At 42.6% G+C, this 21060-nt stretch overlaps 1 protein-coding gene across 1 annotated transcript in view; it reads left to right on the top strand.

The window, feature by feature from the left end:
- Nucleotides 1-1985: 1985 nt before the first annotated feature.
- The window catches only part of LOC126252360 (cytochrome P450 4C1-like), a 182009-nt gene continuing 162934 nt past the window's right edge, over nucleotides 1986-21060 (top strand). The window contains exon 1 of the mRNA XM_049953252.1: nucleotides 1986-2197. Coding sequence (XP_049809209.1) covers nucleotides 1986-2197 — 212 coding nt within the window. The remainder of the gene's footprint in view (nucleotides 2198-21060) is intronic.

Raw genomic sequence — 21060 nt, 5'->3', positions numbered from 1 at the left:
TATATGCCGTAGAAAGAGAACCGATCCAGCCCATGTTAAAGAAGAACAGGAGGAACCATACGTAAAATATTTCGCTGCAGCTACCCACCGTTCAGTAACAGTGCGCAGAAGTACGTACAGGGGCCTTGCCTTGGCGAAGGACCAGCGTGCGTGTGTCCGTACCTCAAACCTTTGGGTACGTATGAGCCTAGCACAGCACCCGTAGCATTGCTGTTTTCTCTGTTTTTGCTTGTTTGCTTGCCACCCCATCTCGCTTTTTTATCGGGTTTGCTTTACATTTGTTAGTTTTCAAGTTAACTGTATCTCTTTTATTTCACAGTTGCTGACGGCAGAACGCAGAAATAAACCTGGTTTTCGTACAGACAGACCCAAAGGTGTCCGAGAATACTCCACAGTACATGATTGACACACATGTCTCAGCATTGTACAGTCACGTTATAGTCATAGTTCGCTTGTACTTCTGTGCATTCTTAGCGTCTGCTGAAATGGATAGTCATTGCTCAAACATACGTTATTGAAAGAGTATGCTCTTACGGAAAAGTGTTGATAAATAACGTAGTTCAGTTCCGTCTAGATGAAAAACGGAAAGATTTCTTCGTTTTATAAAATGTAAAAACAGGGCCTTTCTGGCTGAGAAGGAGAACATTGTTGCATGCCGTGCACACTTCCTTAGAACAATGAGAGAAAACGAGAACGATGCGAAGAAACCTACATCTGTGATCTGAACGCCATCTCCAGTTAGTAGACCGTAAAACAACTTCTCTTTAGAAGAATGTGTTAATATTATATTGCAAGTTTGCTTCAGTTATTAGACAATAGCATAAGTTTCATTTTATATTTTTTTCATTTCCTACGCTTTCCTCTAGAGAACATTAAAAGTTCCATTATCTGCTACACGTGCAGTTGCATTGTGCGACCGTAAAACAATTGTTGTTTTCCCGTTGCTCGTTTCGATTGTTTTTCTGTAGACGCATGTTAACGGATTGTATGTTTGCTTTTGGACACTGAACTAAAACGGCAATTGTAAAATTAAAAGGTTTCGCATCAATGTGCGAATAAATTCAATAATAAGGGTAACACTGTTTCCTGAAACTAGGCAGCATATACTTGAAAAGCGTCATGAGATGAAGACTCCCGATGTCTTTTATGTCATTAAGTTTTCCTTTCATTTCCCAGCTTCGGTTTGGATCGGTAGCATACAAAGAAGACAAACACGAGGCAGCTTCGCACTCCGCATACTAGACCATAGCGGGTGACAATAGCCGCGCATGTGGCGCGTGGCTTCAGCTTCGTCGCTGGCAATCTCTACTGTATCACACGTATTTTCTCGAGGATGGAAACAGACATGACCCTCCTACCACCGTTAAAAACAGTATGTTACCTACGTTTCATAGGCAACAGTCTATGCCCTGAAACCCGCCAAACGTAACGTGGCTAACGACTGCATTTTTCACTGAAAGCTTTTCAAAATATGCATGGTGTTTTACTGTACTTCGAAGTATCAGAAAGACTATGGGCCATAAAAAAAGAAACAAGTTCATTATCAAGCAGCAATATGTGCTATAAGATGCTGAAAAATTATATTCTCTTACCGAATGGTTTCCTCAAAATCGAATGAGGACGACTGCAGAGCGGAGAATACGTGCAAATCCCAAAACAGCTTTATATTTTATTTTATTTTATTTTTTCATGCGAATACTAAAAGTTTTTTTCTGAGAAACTAACTACAGAAACGGATGTAGCTTTTCTGCGTCAATGCGAAACGGTATTTTTAAGGCACATCGAATGATACGAAATTTCTCTCCCCGCGTACCGTGCGACACTCCCTGGGTACCTTGCGAAACGTTTTGCGTCATGCGATCAGCACTTCAGTCGTAATGGGTACCTAGAAGGAGGGGGAAGCTTGGCATAGCTCGTGCGACCTGAAGGCCGCTCTCTTTACTTCTATGGCCTGTTCGTCCAGTTCTGTTTGTTGGCTGTCAAAGATGAGTGCCGTGGCCACACTGTGCGTCATCGTGGCCGGAGCGGCTGCCGTGCTGCTCGCAGCGGCCGGATACCTGTGGGCCAGCCGGCTGCGTACTGGGGTGCCCGGACCACCCACTCTCCCCATCCTGGGCAACTTGCTCTTCTTTCGGAAACTTCCTGTTGTCTACGAACACTGCAACAAGCTGCAAACACTGTACGGAAATGTCTACAGGTAAGTCGGGAGAGGTATTCCATTATGTTGCGGCCACGGTGATCCATCAAGCACCGATATATCTCCCGAGTCGGGGGTGTTCTCGTTGAGGATACTTTCGGACGAACATAACTATAATCAACAAGAAATGAGGCAATGTGTGCAAGAGAAGGCGAAATGTTGTCTACTGCTATCGGGGGTTCGTACGAAGGCGGAACAAGTACTTCTATCAGAGCTGATGTTATGGTATGCTTTCGTTGTTGACAATTTCGTATCATCGCTCGCATGTAAAGCGCCAGAGATTTGTTTCGCACGTTTGTGAGGTTGAGACTACCGTTCCGGAACTGTAGGGTTAACGTGTCATACACTCCTGGAAATGGAAAAAAGAACACATTGACACCGGTGTGTCAGACCCACCATACTTGCTCCGGACACTGCGAGAGGGCTGTACAAGCAATGATCACACGCACGGCACAGCGGACACACCAGGAACCGCGGTGTTGGCCGTCGAATGGCGCTAGCTGCGCGGCATTTGTGCACCGCCGCCGTCAGTGTCAGCCAGTTTGCCGTGGCATACGGAGCTCCATCGCAGTCTTTAACACTGGTAGCATGCCGCGACAGCGTGGACGTGAACCGTATGTGCAGTTGACGGACTTTGAGCGAGGGCGTATAGTGGGCATGCGGGAGGCCGGGTGGACGTACCGCCGAATTGCTCAACACGTGGGGCGTGAGGTCTCCACAGTACATCGATGTTGTCGCCAGTGATCGGCGGAAGGTGCACGTGCCCGTCGACCAGGGACCGGACCGCAGCGACGCACGGATGCACGCCAAGACCGTAGGATCCTACGCAGTGCCGTAGGGGACCGCACCGCCACTTCCCAGCAAATTAGGGATACTGTTGCTCCTGGGGTATCGGCGAGGACCATTCGCAACCGTCTCCATGAAGCTGGGCTACGGTCCCGCACACCGTTAGGCCGTCTTCCGCTCACGCCCCAACATCGTGCAGCCCGCCTCCAGTGGTGTCGCGACAGGCGTGAATGGAGGGACGAATGGAGACGTGTCGTCTTCAGCGATGAGAGTCGCTTCTGCCTCGGTGCCAGTGATGGTCGTATGCGTGTTTGGCGCCGTGCAGGTGAGCGCCACAATCAGGACTGCATACGACCGAGGCACACAGGGCCAACACCCGGCATCATGGTGTGGGGAGCGATCTCCTACACTGGCCGTACACCACTGGTGATCGTCGAGGGGACACTGAATAGTGCACGGTACATCCAAACTGTCATCGAACCCATCGTTCTACCATTCCTAGACCGGCAAGGGAACTTGCTGTTCCAACAGGACAATGCACGTCCGCATGTATCCCGTGCCACCCAACGTGCTCTAGAAGGTGTAAGTCAGCTACCCTGGCCAGCAAGATCTCCGGATCTGTCCCCCATTGAGCATGTTTGGGACGGGATGAAGCGTCGTCTCACGCGGTCTGCACGTCCAGCACGAACGCTGGTCCAACTGAGGCGCCAGGTGGAAATGGCATGGCAAGCCGTTCCACAGGACTACATCCAGCATCTCTACGATCGTCTCCATGGGAGAATAGCAGCCTGCATTGCTGCGAAAGGTGGATATACACTGTACTAGTGCTGACATTGTGCATGCTCTGTTGCCTGTGTCTATGTGCCTGTGGTCCTGTCAGTGTTATCATGTGATGTATCTGACCCCAGGAATGTGTCAATAAAGTTTCCCCTTCCTGGGACAATGAATTCACGGTGTTCTTATTTCAATTTCCAGGAGTGTAGTTCAAATGGCTCTGAGCACTATGGGACTTAACATCTGTGGTCATCAGTCCCCTAGAACTTAGAACTAATTAAACCTAACTAACCTAAGGACATCACACACATCCATGCCCGAGGCAGGATTCGAACCTGCGACCGTAGCGGTCGCGCGGTTCCTGACTGTAGCGCCTAGAACCGCTCGGCCACCACGGCCGGCTTTACATAGCTACAGGCTGCTCGTTTATTTCTTGGTGCAACGTAGTAAACACAGTACTTTTTCTGCAGCAATTTCTTAGTGGTATATTGTTCAGTTCCGTAAAAGGTAACTAGGCACGAAATGTAATCCGCGTCTTACATTCTCTTTAGCCAAAACACTTTGTTCTTGGTCTTACAGTCTTATTGTTCCCTCTTGGTTCTTGCAAAAAAATGGTTCAAATGGGTCTGAGTACTATGGGACTTAACTTCTGAGGTCATCAGTCCCCTAGAACTTAGAACTACTTAAACCTAACTAACCTAAGGACATCATACACATCCATGCCCGAGGCAGGATTCGAACCTGCGACCGTAGCGGTCGCGTGGTTCCTGACTGTAGCGCACATAGTATATTACCCCTCTCTCCCTATAGCTTATTCCTGTTCTGTTCAGAATTTCGAACACTTTGCACCTTTTTACATTTTCGAACGGTCTAGTTCTCACACGATGTGACATGATAGCGAACCGGACAGTGATACAGAAAGTGTAGAATTAATATTTTTATTTCCGTCTATGATCAACAAATGTTACGCCCTCAGACTGCAGGTTTCGGTTTTTCTAGGTCGCCAAAATCCTATCAAATTCTTCAGTCTTGCTTCTATGAACAACCCAAGCTCAGAACCTCTTATCTATTGCCTTTACCTTTCCTAAAGCCGAACTGATCGTCAACTAACAGATTCTCAGGTTTCCTTTCTATTCTTCTGTATAATATCCTTGTAAGTGCATGAGCAGTTAAGTTGGTTGTGCGATAGTTTTCGCACTTATCTGCCCTGGTTAACTTCAGAATTGTGTGGATGATTTTTTTTCCAAAGTCTGACGGTTCGCCACCAGTCTCATAGTTTCTATACACCAACTTGAATAGTCGTTTGATTGCCACTTCCCACAATGATTTTACATATTTCGATCGTTTGTTATCTATCTCTTCTGCCTTACTTAATTTCAAGTCTGCCAGAGATCTGTTAAATACTGACTCTAGTGCTTGACCCCCTCATCCCTATCGACTTCTGTTTCTTCTCCTGTCACTTCATCAGACAAGCTCTCCCCGTCTTCAGAGTTCTCTTTCCACCAATCTGTCCCCTCCTCCACATTTATCAGTGGACTTCCTGTTGCACTCTTAATGTTACCACCCTTGCTTTTAATTTCACTGAAGGTTCATTTGACTTTTCTATATGCTGAGCCAGTCCTTCCGACAATCATTTCTTTACACCCTTCATGTAGCGGTTTCGCCTTAGCTTCCTGAATTTCCTATTTATTTCACTCCTGACATGTATTTATGTATTCCGGAAGGTATTTGAACATTTTTTTGTACTTCCTTCTTTCGACGATCGACCGAAGTATTTCTTGTGTTACGCATGATTTCTTCGCAGTTACCTTCCTTGTAACTATATTTTTTCTTTCCAATTCCTGTGATTTCCCATTCAAGAGTTGTCGTTTGTTCTTCAACTGAACTGACCACTGAGGTATTCACTGTCGCAGTATCTATAGCCTCAGAGAATGCCAAGCATCTCTCTTCATTCCTCCGTATTTTCGTATCCCACTTCTTTTCGTTCTCATTCTCCTGAGTAGTCTCTTAAAATTCAGCCTACTCTTCATCATCAGTAAATTGTGATCTGAGTTTATACCTTCTCCTGGGTACACCTTATAATGCAATATCTGATTTAGGAATCTCTGCCTGACCATGATGTTTTCTAATTGAACCTTCCCGCATCTCTGGTCTTATCTCAAATATATCTTCTCCTTGTGTTGTGATTCTTGAATAGATTATTCGCTAATAATTGCTGAAATTTGTTGCAGAACTCAATTAGTCTTACTTCTCTCTCCTTCCTGCTGTCAATCCCTTATTTCCTCGTAATGCACTCGTCTACACCTCCACATACAAACGCAATCAAAACCCCCATTGCTATTAGATTTTCATCTCTCTTTACGTACTGAATTCACCCTCACAGTATCCTATATACTGTCTCTCCCTCTCTTCATCTTCTGCTTGCGTCGTCGGCATGTAAACCTGAACTATCGTTGTCGGTATTGGTTTGCTGTCGTTTGTCATAAGAACAACCCTATCACTGAAATGTTCACAGTAACTCACTGCCTGCCCTACTTTCCTATTCGCAATGACTTGTGCTCCCATTACAGCATTTTCTGCTGCTGTTGATATTACCCTATACTTATATGACCAAAAATCCTTGTCTCCTTTCCATTTAACTTCACTGACCACTGTATATCTAGAGTGAGTCTTAGCATTTCCCTTTTCAGATTTTCTAGCTTCTCTATCACGCTCAAACGTCTGGAGCTGTAGAGTGTAACAACCGTAGAGGAAGACAGAGACTGGAATATACTCAGCAAATAATTGAGATCGTGGGTTGCAATTTCTACTTTTAGGTGAAAATGTAATCGTAGTACGACCAACCTGCCACCTTTATTTTCCAGGACGCCAACGATGACTACGTTAATGACTTGAAACTGACGCTGGAGAGATTGTGCAGTTCTGCAGATGGTTTGGGAAAAAGACGTGTGGGCCAATCGTTGGTAATAAAATGTCGTACTTGGCGGAATGGACAATCATCACTGACTGCTTTTGCGAAGATCTCTAGGTTGATCGTGAATCCATGAACAGTTTCGCTGGAGGTGCTGTTGATATGAAGACAAGCGGATTCCAAAGAATGAAATGAGAGGTCTGAGCCTATGGTGAGATGGGATTTTCTCACGTTGAGACGTTGGGGGTAATGAATATTATAGTGAGGGTTTGGATCTGGACCCAAGAGGAGCAACAAGGGATGTGCGATCGGTGGTTAATTGTAAATTTTTAATCCAAAAAATAAAGCGGTGCTTCGTTGTCAGTTTCGTTATAGTAGATTTGATTTGGTGTCAATCAGTGTCTTGTTCATACCCATCAGAATTTTTGTAGAAAAGAAAAACCCCGTGCCACTTTGTGAGATATCGGCGTCAAAGATGATATGTTTGGCGGGATAAAAAAGTCTAGACAGGGAGCCTTTTAAGAGCTGCTTTTAAGGCATGAAACGCTACCTGACAGACGGTTATCACAACGAATCGTCCGCTTTTTATGCGTAAATTACAGAATTTAGTGATGCAGCAATCTCAGACACTTGTATTATGAACTTTAAGTAATAATTTACTTTTCCTAAGAAGACTTGCATCTCCGTAACTTGTACGTGGATGTAAGTAAATATTAACTTCCACATCCTTTTGCGTCGCTTTAAAGTTCCACTACAAGATGTGCCATTGGTGTTACACTTGAGCGTGGAAGAACTTACAGTTATCTAACCAGCACTTAAGACTACGCTTCTCTGGTATGGTAAATAGCGCTTACTCGAGGATGTTGGATATCCGTGATATTGAGAGAGGAAGAGATTGGTACAGGAGTGGAAATCGTGGCGGGCAATTTTTACTCAATCAGCAGCTAGATCAGTGTATCTACAAGTACACAGATACTCCGCAAGCCGCCGTACTGTGGATGGCGGAGGACATCTTGTGCCACTACTAGTAATTTCCTTTCCTGTTCCACTCGCAAATACAGCGAAGGAAAAACGACTATCTATAATTTCTCGCATGTTATTTTCGTGGTCCTCACGCGGAATGTATTTTGGCGACAGTAGAATCGTTCGGCAGTCAGTTTCAAATGCTGGTTCTCTAAATTTTCTCAATAGTGTTTCTCGAAAACAACGTCGTCTTCCCTCCAGGGATTTCCATTTGAGTTCCCGAAGCATCTCCGTAACACTTACGTCTTGTTAGAACATGCCGGTATCAAATCTAGCAGCCCGCCTCTGAATTGCTTCGATGGCTTTCTTCAATCCAGACTGGCGCGAATCCCAAACATTCGAGTAGTACTCAAGAATAGGTCGCAATAGTTGTCTCCTTTATAGGTGAACCACTCTTTCCTAAAATTCTCCCAATAAATCGAAGTCAACGATTCGCCTTTCCTACCACAGTTCTCACTAGCTCCTGCCATTACATATCGCTTTGTAACGTTACGCCCAGATATTTAAACGACTTGACTGTGTTAAGCAGGACACTAGTAATTCTGTATCTGAACATAACAGGCTTGTTCTTTCTATTCATCCCCATTAGCTTTCATTTTTCCACATTTAGAGCTGGCTACCATTTATCACACTAACCGGAAATTTTATCTATGTTGTAGCATTCTACAGTCACTCAAATTCGACACCTTACCGTACACTACAGTATCAGCAAACAACAGCATATTGCTGCCGACCCTGTCCTGCACATCATTTATGTATACGTATAGAGAACAGCAGCGGGCCCATTGCACTTCCCTGCGGCGCTCCTGGCGATACCCTTGTCTCTGATCAGCTCTCGCGGTGTTATATTACTTAAAATGTCTTCAATCCACTCACATGTCTGCGAACTTATTCCGTATGCTCGTACCTTCATTAACAGCCTGTAATGGTGCACCATGTCAAATGCCTTCCGGAAATGTAGAAATGTTGAATCTGCCTGTTGCCCCTCAACCGTTGTTCGAAGTATATCTTGAGAGAAATAGGCAAGCTGAGTTTCACACAAGCGATGCTTTCGAAAACCATGCTGGTTCGTGGATATAAGCATCTCAGTCTCAAGAAAGTATATTATTATATTCGAACTAAGAATATGTTTGGCTGAACAATGATTTGACCACCGTATAGCTGAAACACAGGTCAAATATCATAGTAAACTTGGCTTGAAGAGGAAACAAGATAGACTGTCTTGAAAGTGGACATAATTTGACTACGTAGCTAACCGTTAAATCGGAATCCAGTGCCTGTTGCAGATTGGCTGTCTAACGTTTTCCAAGGAAAACAAAACTTGGTTTTAAATTTTTCTCGTAGATGATAAACGGATTTAAAATGTGATAATGTGCTTGTGAGTTGCTAATGGAGCAAACTGCTGCGGTTATTGGTCCCTAGATTTAAACACTACTTAAACTAACTTATGCTAAGAACAACGCACACCATCATGCCCGAGAGAGGACTCAAATCTCCAGCGGGAGGGGCCGCGCAAGCCGTGACATGGCGTCTCTAACCGCGCGTCCACTCAGCCCGGCCGGATTTAAAATTTAAAAATATTGAATTACTAAACTTAAGAGATAGCATTTTATTTTAAGAGTTGAACAAAATAAGAAAAGTATTACAGTTAGAAACTGCGTGCTTGTCTTGAAGCAGTGTAGGTGACAGCTCACTAATACCTGGACGATACAAATCCAGATCTTGAGAATGAGAGCACTTAGCAACTTTCAACAAACTTTAGACATAATTTCAAATATTTACCATTCTTTAGGTCTCTTTCTGCTCACGAAATTATTGAAGGAAAAATGTTCATCGCTTACTACATTTTCGCTGTTCATGCAGGCAAACTTACGCATCAGGCATGACATTTCCATTTATGAATTCTATGCCATCAACTCTATCCTCATCACAGTTTGCAGGCAGTATCCACTTATGTCACTGAACGAATCGGCAAAACTACGTCAGGGTTATGACGTGTTAAACATTTAAATGTGTGACAAACTGCAAGCAGTGTTCAAATTGAAAGGTACGAAGCGTCGTGACAAACAAAGCGTATCAAGTTTGCATACGCGGGTTAACGATAACATATTGAGACATCTAGGCAAAAGAAGCCTGCGTCATCAACCCCCCTAAAAGATTCAACGTGGTGGCCTCAAGAGGCGACGTGAATTTCGCCGTCTTTTCGACGTCCGAGGTTCGATACTCGTCGAATTCATCGAGCACGGAAAACCATTAACAATGGCGTGTATTGTGAGACATTCCGTAGTCTACGCAAGTCCATCAAGAGCAAACGGCCTGGGTTTCCGACGGAAGGAGTGGTTCTGCTCAACGATAACGAGCATTCACACGTCTTCAAGGTCACACAAAGTGTAATGGCAGAGTTCAAATGCTAGCAGCTTGGGCATCCGCCCTACAGCCCGGTCATGTGCCCCTGCGACTTCCATGTGTTTGGTCCGCTGAAAAACATCTCAAAGGGAGCGCTCCAACTTGGATTAGTAACTCAAGGACACAGAGGAGAACAGAGGCTTCAGTTATACTCACGGAGCTCTTTCGTTTCTTTTCCTTTGAATATCTCTCAGAGCTTTTGCTAAAAAATACCGTACACGAAAACTTCAAAATCACACTTGACGTTTCAGTTTATTACTTCTTTACTATTACTCTAGTTGCAAAACACTTTACAGACACTATCTACATAAATTGCAGAATGTACCCGCAAAATTATATAACTGTGTGACACTTAGCTCAGAAGATATAATGTCATAAACGGTGAAATTCGTGAACAACTAGCTTTCGCTTCAAATGGAGCGCAGTTTACGTTGAATCTATTCTTTCAGTGATTTAAACATTTCGTTGCAGCAGTTATCAGCTAGTAAATACTTTCTAAAATGCTTGACTGATTTTATATTTTAGATTTTATTACGATCTGATTCTGTCATAAACTATGTTTACGGTCATCGAAAAATTAATCTGCAATGTAATGTGTACGTAATGCTCGCTGCTTATTTGTTTTAAAACGACCGTGAACACAATTTACGACCGAAACAGCTCCAAATAAACTATGAAGTCTGCATTTGTGTGCCACGCATTTTATATTCTTCCAGTGTTTCATGATAGGAGTACTTAACGACTTACAACAAAATTTAAGCCCAATTTCATACGGTTGCTAAGCGTTTTATTGTTTACGTGCTTCAAATAACACATTAACTCATTTGGGGCGCAATGAGACCTTTGAAGCCGTTTTATACGTGTGAATTCGATTTTTTGAAACATTGGGGTTTACTGGCCGAAAAAAAATTGAGATGATTTTTTGAACGCTGATAAACATCAGCTACGATGCTGCTTTAAAAGTCCTTTCGAGTGTATCACTGACGCAAGTATTGGCCCTTGAATGAGAATAATATTATGCAAAATCGGCGTGCGTTTTCGCACCAGAGGTTGGAAGGAAAGAAGGAGGAGCGAACAGTATATATATTTGTACTAAATGAGAGCCAGCTGATAATGTGTGTTTCATATAACTAGCTACAACACGGAAAGGTGAACCGTGAGTACCGCAATGCAATTAGAATTGCATTACATGCAACAGCTTAATTTTGTTCTCGACTCTGTAATCGGCCACATTGACTATTGTTATTATTTCTTGGTATCATAACACTGGAGACCAGCAGTCTGTCTGAGATCTGTGACTTGTTGTTGCCTAACTTGTGGCTTCTGAATCCAAAAATAACGGCCGTTTTTTGGGTAGAATTTCAATTTCTTAATAAATGAAAAGCACCAGTTTGATTTTGTTCCACAGTATTACTTTTATTGTGTTAACCCGATTTCGGCTTACAAGGCCATCTTCAGACATTTAATTTTCACTTTCTAATTTACGGGACACCATATCTTTGACTCAAAAGTCACAAAAAATGAGCATATCAAGGCAAAACTTACCAAATAGAGACCTACTGTTCGCAAGGAATAGTTTTATTCATATAAAGGCTACATATAGTTATTGCAAGTTAAATTGTGTTCATACAAATAGCACCGTTTCATTATCAAACGGTAAACAAACCTATTAAAGTAAAATTTTCGCTTATAGCTTCTTCTGGAGTGTTTATATTGCTACAGATCAATGAATTTCCGCATCTATTCATGTTCCTCACACAAACAAACTGAATGGGCTATGGGGATTGCGCCAGTTTCCACTGCGCTTCAAGCACTTCAAGCTCTGCTTTGAGCTTTCGATAAACAGCCTCATCATCAGTTGCGTTATAGACTGAAATTCCCAAAATTTTTCCGTTAAGGCGCAAGTAGGACACCTTAGTACCTTTTTCAGGCAAGTTTAACTAGTGCAGTCCTGGTGGTAACAGTTCCGAAGCTTTTTCGGGTAGTCTCAAATGTCGTGGCAAATCGGTCGACTCATGCTTCTCAAAGTCCTTATGAACGGAATTGTCTTCAGTAGCAAAACTGTTGTCATTGAGGCCAGTTCGATCTTCACCAGACTCGTATTCCTGTATTTCTGAAGAGGGTATTACTTTGAAAACTGGTACAGGGATTTCAGCTGAGTGAGGCACTAGGCGTATAACTGATGGTAAACTAAGATACTCTAACAAGTTACCACATGTGAGACCGAAATTATTGTTTTAAGTATCCTTCCACTTCGGTTTACTTATAACTCTTGTTGGAGCTTCCTAACAATTATATTTATAATAATTTGATTTTAGGGTCTTCAAGCACCCTCCGAACGTAAATTATTATCAGTGGCAACTAGATTTATTAAGTTTCACTTCCGTTGGGGAGTGCGTTGATAGTGCTCCTCAATGCACCTTGGAACACGCATTATGTCATTTAGGTAACGTGAGACATTAGACCTCGTAAGTAATTTTATCATAACGGCTCATACCTTTTTTATTAATTCGCGTGGCACGTTTTCAGCTTTTAGTATTAAGAATTCTGAACTTACAAGTAAATCTAAACAAGTGATATACTTCGATCTTCATCTGCTTTGAATATGTTGTAGTGTACAGCAAAATCAGAGACACAGTTCTTTTATACTTGCAAAAAAAACGAAAAAAAATTCAAATAAAAATTCAATGGTTTTTAATGTACGTTACAACTGTGCGTTCAGATCTGTCGAAAAATTCAAAAAAATGGGTCAAATGGCTCTGAGCACTATGGGACTTAACATCTATGGTCATCAGTCCCCTAGAACTTAAAACTACTTAAACCTAACTAACCTAAGGACAGCACACAACACCCAGCCATCACGAGGCAGAGAAAATCCCTGACCCCGCCGGGAATCGAACCCGGGAACCCGGGCGTGGAAAAATTCACTTTTTCTAAATCCCCTCCCCTTCACTATTGGTTTTTCATTTCAACATTGTTAATACTAGATTCAGTCATATATGATGAAGTGGTATTGCAAGTACGCATTTGTCAGAAATAAGCTGGAAATATCGCTACATATCTGTACGCACGCCCGATATGTGTCTGCTTCAATGCCGGTTGTCATCTTAGGTTGATTAATGTTTCTTTCCCAGATATATGTATACATAAAATTCATTAATTTTATGAAACATAAAATATCTTTTGTTGTATTGGTGTTTTCCTTTTACAACTGGAATATTTTTTGCTTTCCTTCGTAGTTGTACCTTTTTCAGATTTAATTACTTTACACTTGAAATTGTTTGTACATTATTTCTTTACTATTGTAACATTACTATAAATGTGTATAGTAACGAAGAAGTGCAGAATTGTTAGGATCAAAAACGCTGAATGCACTCTGATTTTGCGCACCAAGCACATTGGACAATTGCAATTACATGACAAGAGCTATTTTTTGGATTACCATTTCATAATATTGACTGAATTTCTTGTTAATGGTGCTTCAGGTTTCGCTGTTAGTCAAATGCCGAAACGAGAAACAGAATAGTGGGAGAAAGAGATTTAGAAAAAAATGGCTTTTTCCACAAATATAAGTAGACCATGTACCGTACATTAAAAATTTTTATTGAAAGTTCTTTTTAAATCTGTTGCTGTTCCGACGGTATTCATTCAGAACTTTTAAAGTCGACTTTTTTCAAGTGAGTGTTTGACCTCCTTAACGGCTGTATGTGCACGTTTAAAACATATATATCTTTCCTTTTGCTCTACAATGCAGTGTATTAAAAGACTATCAAAATCTAAGTGTAACTTTTGCGATGGTTTATTTGTTAGTAAATCTGTAATACGGAGCCGCCTCCTGCGTACGTCCTGTTCTAGCGTTTCCCGTCTAGAAGCAGGGGTAGCTTCCAGTAACGTGTTTCTTTCCTCGTGATACCTTATAACTGTTCCAGAGATTTTCAGTATTGAACGCTAATGAAAATTAAATTCTTTCTGCGAAGGTTTCAGGATACACTTAAAAACATAGGAGATAAAATTGCAACGACCATGAGACTAGATTTCACATGAACGTAAATGTCACTAGATTCTGTTTACAGATCTAATTGTCTACAATGTTAGACTTAAATAGAGCTACGTTTATTCTCCATTTAATTTTACGTCTAAGCTCAGAAATGTACAGTAACATTAATGTTCAGTGCGTCATACATTCAGGTTTCTTCCCCGTGCATTTCACAGTTGCGGTGTAGACGCAGTGAATCGTCTGTATTACAGCTCGAGCTACAGTTCGTCCCGTTTCACTTTAGCTCTCTCTAGAGGAGCAGTTCTTGAAGGTTGTTAATGCTGTTGCACAGTAGGATATTAAGTAAGTCCAAGAATACAATTTTCCTAGAAAGTGACAGAGATGTCGCTAAGTGCGGGGTGTGTGCCGGCTATGCAACAGTGTCGTAGGGACATGTCGACACGGGAGGCTTAAAGTACAAACCAGCTGGAAGCTCTTTTCTTCAGACTATGCGAGAGACAAGCCAAGAACAACTGATTCAACACTTTGACGCAAGCGTGGAGCAGACAGAACGCTCCACTGTGACGAGGGTAATGTAGTAATTTTACCTAGAGACCATAAGAACGCCGTTTAAGATGCAAACAAAGTTCGCATTAAGGAACATCTTGAACCCCCAAGTTAAGCACACAGTCTCAGAAAACGAGGGAAAATTCGGTCACCAGTGCGGGTGGGATTACGTCATCGCCTGCTATGAAACCTTCACCCATCTCATGGTCATTCTCAGAGTCAGGCCATTCCATCTGCATCACGGACATTGATTAAACACCAACTGACCTTATGACTTTGTTTTGATTACAAAGACGAAGGAACCACTTCGAGGCATTCGCTTCAGAACTGTTCCAGAGATTAGACAGGCAGTAGACCGCTCCATTCGCGCCATTAACAGAAGAGGCTCTGGTAACGATATGCTACGCCTTCCACAACGCTGGCAACGGGTCCTACACAACGCTGGTGACTACTTTGAAGGACAGAAACAGGTGCAAACATGTAACTATTTTGTATCGGTTATGAATGAATAGTTGCCACTATTTAAGTTTCAACCCACGTAAATTGTACCTGGGCATTTGTCTGATAGAAAATCTGTATATCATGAAAGCTGACGCTCGTTACACAGAACGCATCTCTCTCGCTGCCGAAAGCAAGGACGTAGTCAGGATTTTGATGGAGGAGTGTCCGATTTCTGAAAGAGGAGCTGAAAAAGGCTCACGTTTTTCATTTGCTCTGAAAATTTCCATAAAGAACGATGAAACACTTTCCCCAAGCCGAAGTATAATCTCATTACTTGGAAGTACTTAAGAAGGCTCTTGTTCTTCGTTTATTCTGAAAATGTCCGTAAAGAACGATAAACCATTTAATTCGACAATCATCTCGGAGTTTTCACCAAACGGAGATATAACCTTCCTCCCAAAGTCATTTTACATTCGTCTTCTTTCAGTCTGCGTTTAAGCTGTGGAAGAGGTCAGAAATGCCCGAATCTTAATTTTTTGGGACACCGTGATTATTACCGTAAGGCTTTTGGAATAAAGACATCTATGTTTAACAGAGAAGACAGAACGATTTGTGGTGGCGAAAATGGAAAGGATATCGAATTATTCAAACTAACACTTTCCCAGATTTCCTCATTTACATATACGTCTGTCACCTCTTGCAAGGTAAGAGAGATCATTTGCTGCACTAAAGAATGTCCCAGAATTGTATAATGCACGAACGTAAATAGGTGAATTTGGATTATGATTTATTTATTATATGCCTTTTAGTTCCAGGACTCTCCGAAGAGATGCTCGGCTTGCGTTCGACGCACCTCTTTTCATTTAACCAAAGGGGCTGCATCTATAAAGGCATTTCAATCTGTCGGGAAAGAAAGGAATTTGGAAGGGATCCACTGTTGCCACTAGTAGGGAACTGGAGGTGCTAGTGCAATTTTGATATCAAATTGAAATCAAATTGGTATGCAACTTACTAAACTAAACAATTAATTACCTCCCACCCAAACCACGTCCACCCACATCCCCAGATGAGATCATGTGTTTTCGTCTTTTTGTCGACTAGCAGTCGAGATGACAGGCATCTTATCCACATGGCTGTAATGGATCGTGCAGACATGTCTAGATCCCTGAGTCACTGAGTCAACAGATGGGGACGTTTGCAAGATAACAACCATCTGCACGAACAGTTCGACGACGTTTGCAGCAGCATGGACTATCAGCTCGGAGACCATGGCTGCGGTTACCCATGAAGCTGCATCACAGACAGGAGCGTCTGCGATGGTGTACTCAACGACGAACCTGGGTGCAAGAATGGCAAAACGTCATTTTTTCGGATGAATCCAGGTTCTGTTTACAGCATCATGATGGTCGCATCCGTGTTTGGCGACATCGCGGTGAACGCACATTGGACGCGTGTATTGGTCTTCGCCATACTGGCGTATCACCCAGCGTGATGGTATGGGGTGCCATTGGTTACATGTCTCTGTCACCTCTTGTTCGCATTGACGGCACTTTGAACAGTGAACGTTACATTTCAGATGTGTTAAGACCCGTGGCTGTACCCTTCATTCGATCCCTGCGAAACCCTACATTTCAGCAGGATAATGCACGACCACATGTTGTAGGTCCTGTACAGGCGTTTATGGATACAGAAAATGTTCGACAGCTGCCCTGGACAGCACATTCTCCAGATCTCTCACCAATTGAAAACGACTAGTTAATAGTGGCCGAGCAACTACTCTTGATGAGCTGTGGTATCGTGTTGAAGCTGCATGGGCAGCTGTACCTCTACACACCATCCAAGCTCTGTTTGACTCAATGCCCAGGTGTATCAAGGCCATTATACGGCCAGAGGTGGTTGTTCTGGGTACTGATTTCTCAGGATCTGTTGTTGTTGTTGTGGTCTTCAGTCCTGAGACTGGTTTGATGCAGCTCTCCATGATAATCTATCCTGTGTAACCTCCTTCATCACCCAGTACCTACTGCAACATATATCCTTCTGAATCTGCTTAGTGTATTCATCATTCATCTCTTGGTGTCCCTCTACGATTTTTAACCTCCACGCTACCCTCCAGTGCTAAATTTGTGATCCCTTGATGCCTCAAGACATGTCCTACCAACCGATCCCTTCTTCTAGTGAAGTTGTGCCACAAACTTCTCTTCTCCCCAATCCTATTCAATACCTCCTCATTAGTTACGTGATCTACCCATCTAATCTTCAACATTCTTCTGTAGCACCACATTTCGAAAGCTTCTATTCTCTTCTTGTCCAAACTATTTATTGTCCATGTTTCACTTCCATACATGGCTACACTCCATACAAATACTTTCAGAAACGACTTCCTGACACTTAAATCTATACTCGATGTTAACAAATTTCTCTTCTTCAGAAACGCTTTCCTTGCCATTGCCAGTCTACATTTTATATCCTCTCTACTTCGACCATCATCAGTTAGTTTGCTCCCCAAATAGCAAATCTCCTTTAGTACCTTAAGTGTCTCATTTCCTAATCTAATTCCCTCAGCATCACCCGACTTAACTCGACTACATTCCATTATCCTCGTTTTGCTTTTGTTGATGTTCATCTGATACCCTCCTTTCAAGACACTGTCCATTCCGTTCAACTGCTCTTCCAAGTCCTTTGCTGTCTCTGACAGAATTACAATGTCATCGGCGAACATCAAAGTTTTAATTCTTCTCCATGGATTTTAATTCCTCCTCCAAATTTTTTCTTTTGTTTCCTTTACTGCTTGCTCAGTATACAGATTGAATAACATCGGGGATGGGCTACAACCCTGCCTCACTCCCTTCTCAACCACTGCTTCCCTTTCATCCCCCTCGACTCTTATAACTGCCATCTGGTTTCTGTACAAATTGTAAATAGCCTTTCGCTCCCTGTATTTTACCCCTGCCACCTTCAGAATTTGAAAGCGAGCATTCCAGTCAACATTGTCAAAAGCTTTCTCTAAGTCTACAAATGCTAGAAACGTAGGTGTGCCTTTCCTTAATCTTTCTTCTAAGATAAGTCGTAAGGTCAGTATTGCCTCACGTGTTCCAACATTTCTACGGAATCCAAAGTGATCTTCCCCGAGGTCGGCTTCTACCAGTTTTTCCATTCGTCTGTAAAGAATTCGCGTTAGTATTTTGCAGCTATGACTTATTAAACTGATAGTTCGGTAATTTTCACATCTGTCAACACCTGCTTTCTTTGGGATTGGAATTATTATATTCTTCTTGAAGTCTGAGGGTATTTCGCCTGTCTCGTACATCTTGCTCACCAGATGGTAGAGTTTTGTCAGGACTGTCTCTCCCAAGGCCGTCAATAGTTCTAATGGAATGTTGTCTACTGCCGGGGTCTTGTTTCGGCTCAGGTCTTTCAGTGCTCTGTCAAACTCTTCACGCAGTATCGTATCTCCCATTTCATCTTCATCTACATCATCTTCCACTTGCATAATATTGTCCTCAAGTACATCGCCCTTGTATAGACCCTCCATATAGTCCTTCCACCTTTCTGCTTTCCTTTCTGTGGTTAGAACTGGGTTTCCATCTGAGCTCTTGATATTCATACAAGTGGCTCTCTTTTCTCCAAAGGTCTCTTTAATTTTCCTGTAGGCTGTATCTATCTTGCCCCTAGTGAGATAAGCTTCTACATCCTTACATTTGTCCTCTAGCCATGCCTGCTTAGCCATTTTGCACTTCCTGTCGATCTCATTTTTGAGACGTTTGCATTCCTTTCTGCCTGCTTCATCTACTGCATTTTTATATTTTATCCTTTCATCAATTAAATTCAATATTTCTTCTGTTACCCAAGGATTTCTACTAGCCCTCGTCTTTTTACCTACTTGATCCTCTGCTGCCGTCACTATTTCATCCCTCAGAGCTACCCATTCGTCTTCTACTGTATTTCTTTCCCCCATTCCTGTCAATTGTTCCCTTATGCTGTCCCTGAAACTCTGTACAACCTCTGGTTTATTCAGTTTATCCAGGTCCCATCTCTTTAAACTCCCACTTTTTTTGCAATTTCTTCAGTTTTAATCTACAGTTCATAACCAACAGATTGTTGTCAGAGTCCACATCTGCCCCTGGAAATGTTCTACAATTTAAAACCTGGTTCCTAAATCTCTGTCTTACCATTATATAATCTATCTGATACCTTTTAGTATCTCCAGGATTCTTCCATGTATACAACCTTCTTTTATGATTCTTGAACCAAGTGTTAGCTATGATTAAGTTATGCTCTGTGCAAAATTCTACCAGACGGCTTCCTCTTTCATTTCTTAGCCCCAATCCATATTCACCTACTTTGTTTCCTTCTCTCCCTTTTCCTACTCTCGAATTCCAGTCACCCATGACTACTAAATTTTCGTCTCCCTTCACTACCTGAATAATTTATTTTATCTCATCATACATTTCTTCAATTTCTTCGTCATCTGCAGAGCTAGTTGGCATATAAACTTGTACTACTGTAGTAGGCATGGGCTTCGTGTCTATCTTGGCCACAATAATGCGTTCACTATGCTGTTTGTAGTAGCTTACCCGCACTCCTATGTTTTCATTCATTATTAAACCAACTCCTGCATTACCCCTTTGATTTTGTATTTATAACCCTGTATTCACCTGACCAGAAGTCTTGTTCCTCCTGCCACCCAACTTCACTAATTCCCACTGTATCTAACTTTAACCTATCTATTTCCCTTTTTAAATTTTCTAACCTACCTGCCCGGTTAAGGGCTGATAACGACGTCCTCTTGAGTAGTCCCCGCCCGGAGATCCGAATGGGGGACTATTTTACCTCCGGTATATTTTACCCAAGAGGACGCCATCATCATTTAACCATACAGTAAAGCTGCATGCCCTCGGGAAAAATTACGGCTGTAGTTTCCCCTTGCTTTCAGCCGTTCGCAGTACCACAACAGCAAGGCCGCTTTGGTTAGTGTTACAAGGCCAGATCAGTCAATCATCCAGACTGTTGCCCCTGCAACTACTGAAAAGGCTGCTGCCCCTCTTCAGGAACCACACGTTTGTCTGTATCGTTGAGGCACCCAATTCTCCCCACCAATGGCAAGGTCCATGGTTCATGAGGGGAGGTCTCAGGATCTATGCACCCAAATCGCGTGAAAATGTAATTACATGTCAGTTCTAGTATAATATATTTGTCCAATGAATACCCGTTTATCATCTGCATTTCTTCTTGGTGTAGCAACTTTAATGGCCAGTAGTGTAGAAACGCCTCGCAGTGCTGGAGACAGAGCTAGAGCCCTAGATTATCCACGATATGGTGACATTAAGCGTAACACAGTATTATGCTGCGAGTGGGCTCACCCCTCCCGCACAAAGAGCAGGGTGCCGCTCTGGAGGAAAGCCTGAACTCCATCTTTGGTGATAATGGCGTTATATGTCAGAGTACATCAATTGCCGACTGGTATCGTGAATCTAGTTGCGTTTTCTGAGATGGAAGTAAGAGAGCCAACTAAAGCATCCATAATCATGTCTATGGATCTTTAAATGGAGGGTCCAGTTATATCAAACTCCCTAAGGATGTAGCTGATAAGAAGGCATGTACTAACATTCCAAAACGAACAGGATAAAACTTGTTTTTCATGGTCAATTCTGACATGTGAATGAAAAACGGATCAGGATCCAGAGCGCACATCTCGATACCGAATAGATCTTAATATTCTTGGAAGTTATAACTTTGACACGCCACGCGGGACTAGCCGAGCGGTCTCAGGCGCTGCAGTCATGGAGCGTGCGGCTGGTGCTTGCAGAGATTCGAGTCCTCCCTCGGGCATGGGTGTGTGTGTGTTTGTCCTTAGGATAATTTAGGTTAAGTAGTGTGTAAGCTTAGGGACTAATGACCTTAGCAGTTATGTCCCATAGGATTTCACACACATTGTAACTTTGATAGTATAGAGTTCCTCGCAAAGATTCAGGACAAAAT

Source organism: Schistocerca nitens, chromosome 4 (genome assembly GCF_023898315.1).
Source record: "Schistocerca nitens isolate TAMUIC-IGC-003100 chromosome 4, iqSchNite1.1, whole genome shotgun sequence".
Taxonomy (NCBI): Eukaryota; Metazoa; Arthropoda; class Insecta; order Orthoptera; family Acrididae; genus Schistocerca; species Schistocerca nitens.
Note: the sequence above shows the minus strand (reverse complement) of the source record. Positions and strands in the feature narration are given on the sequence as shown.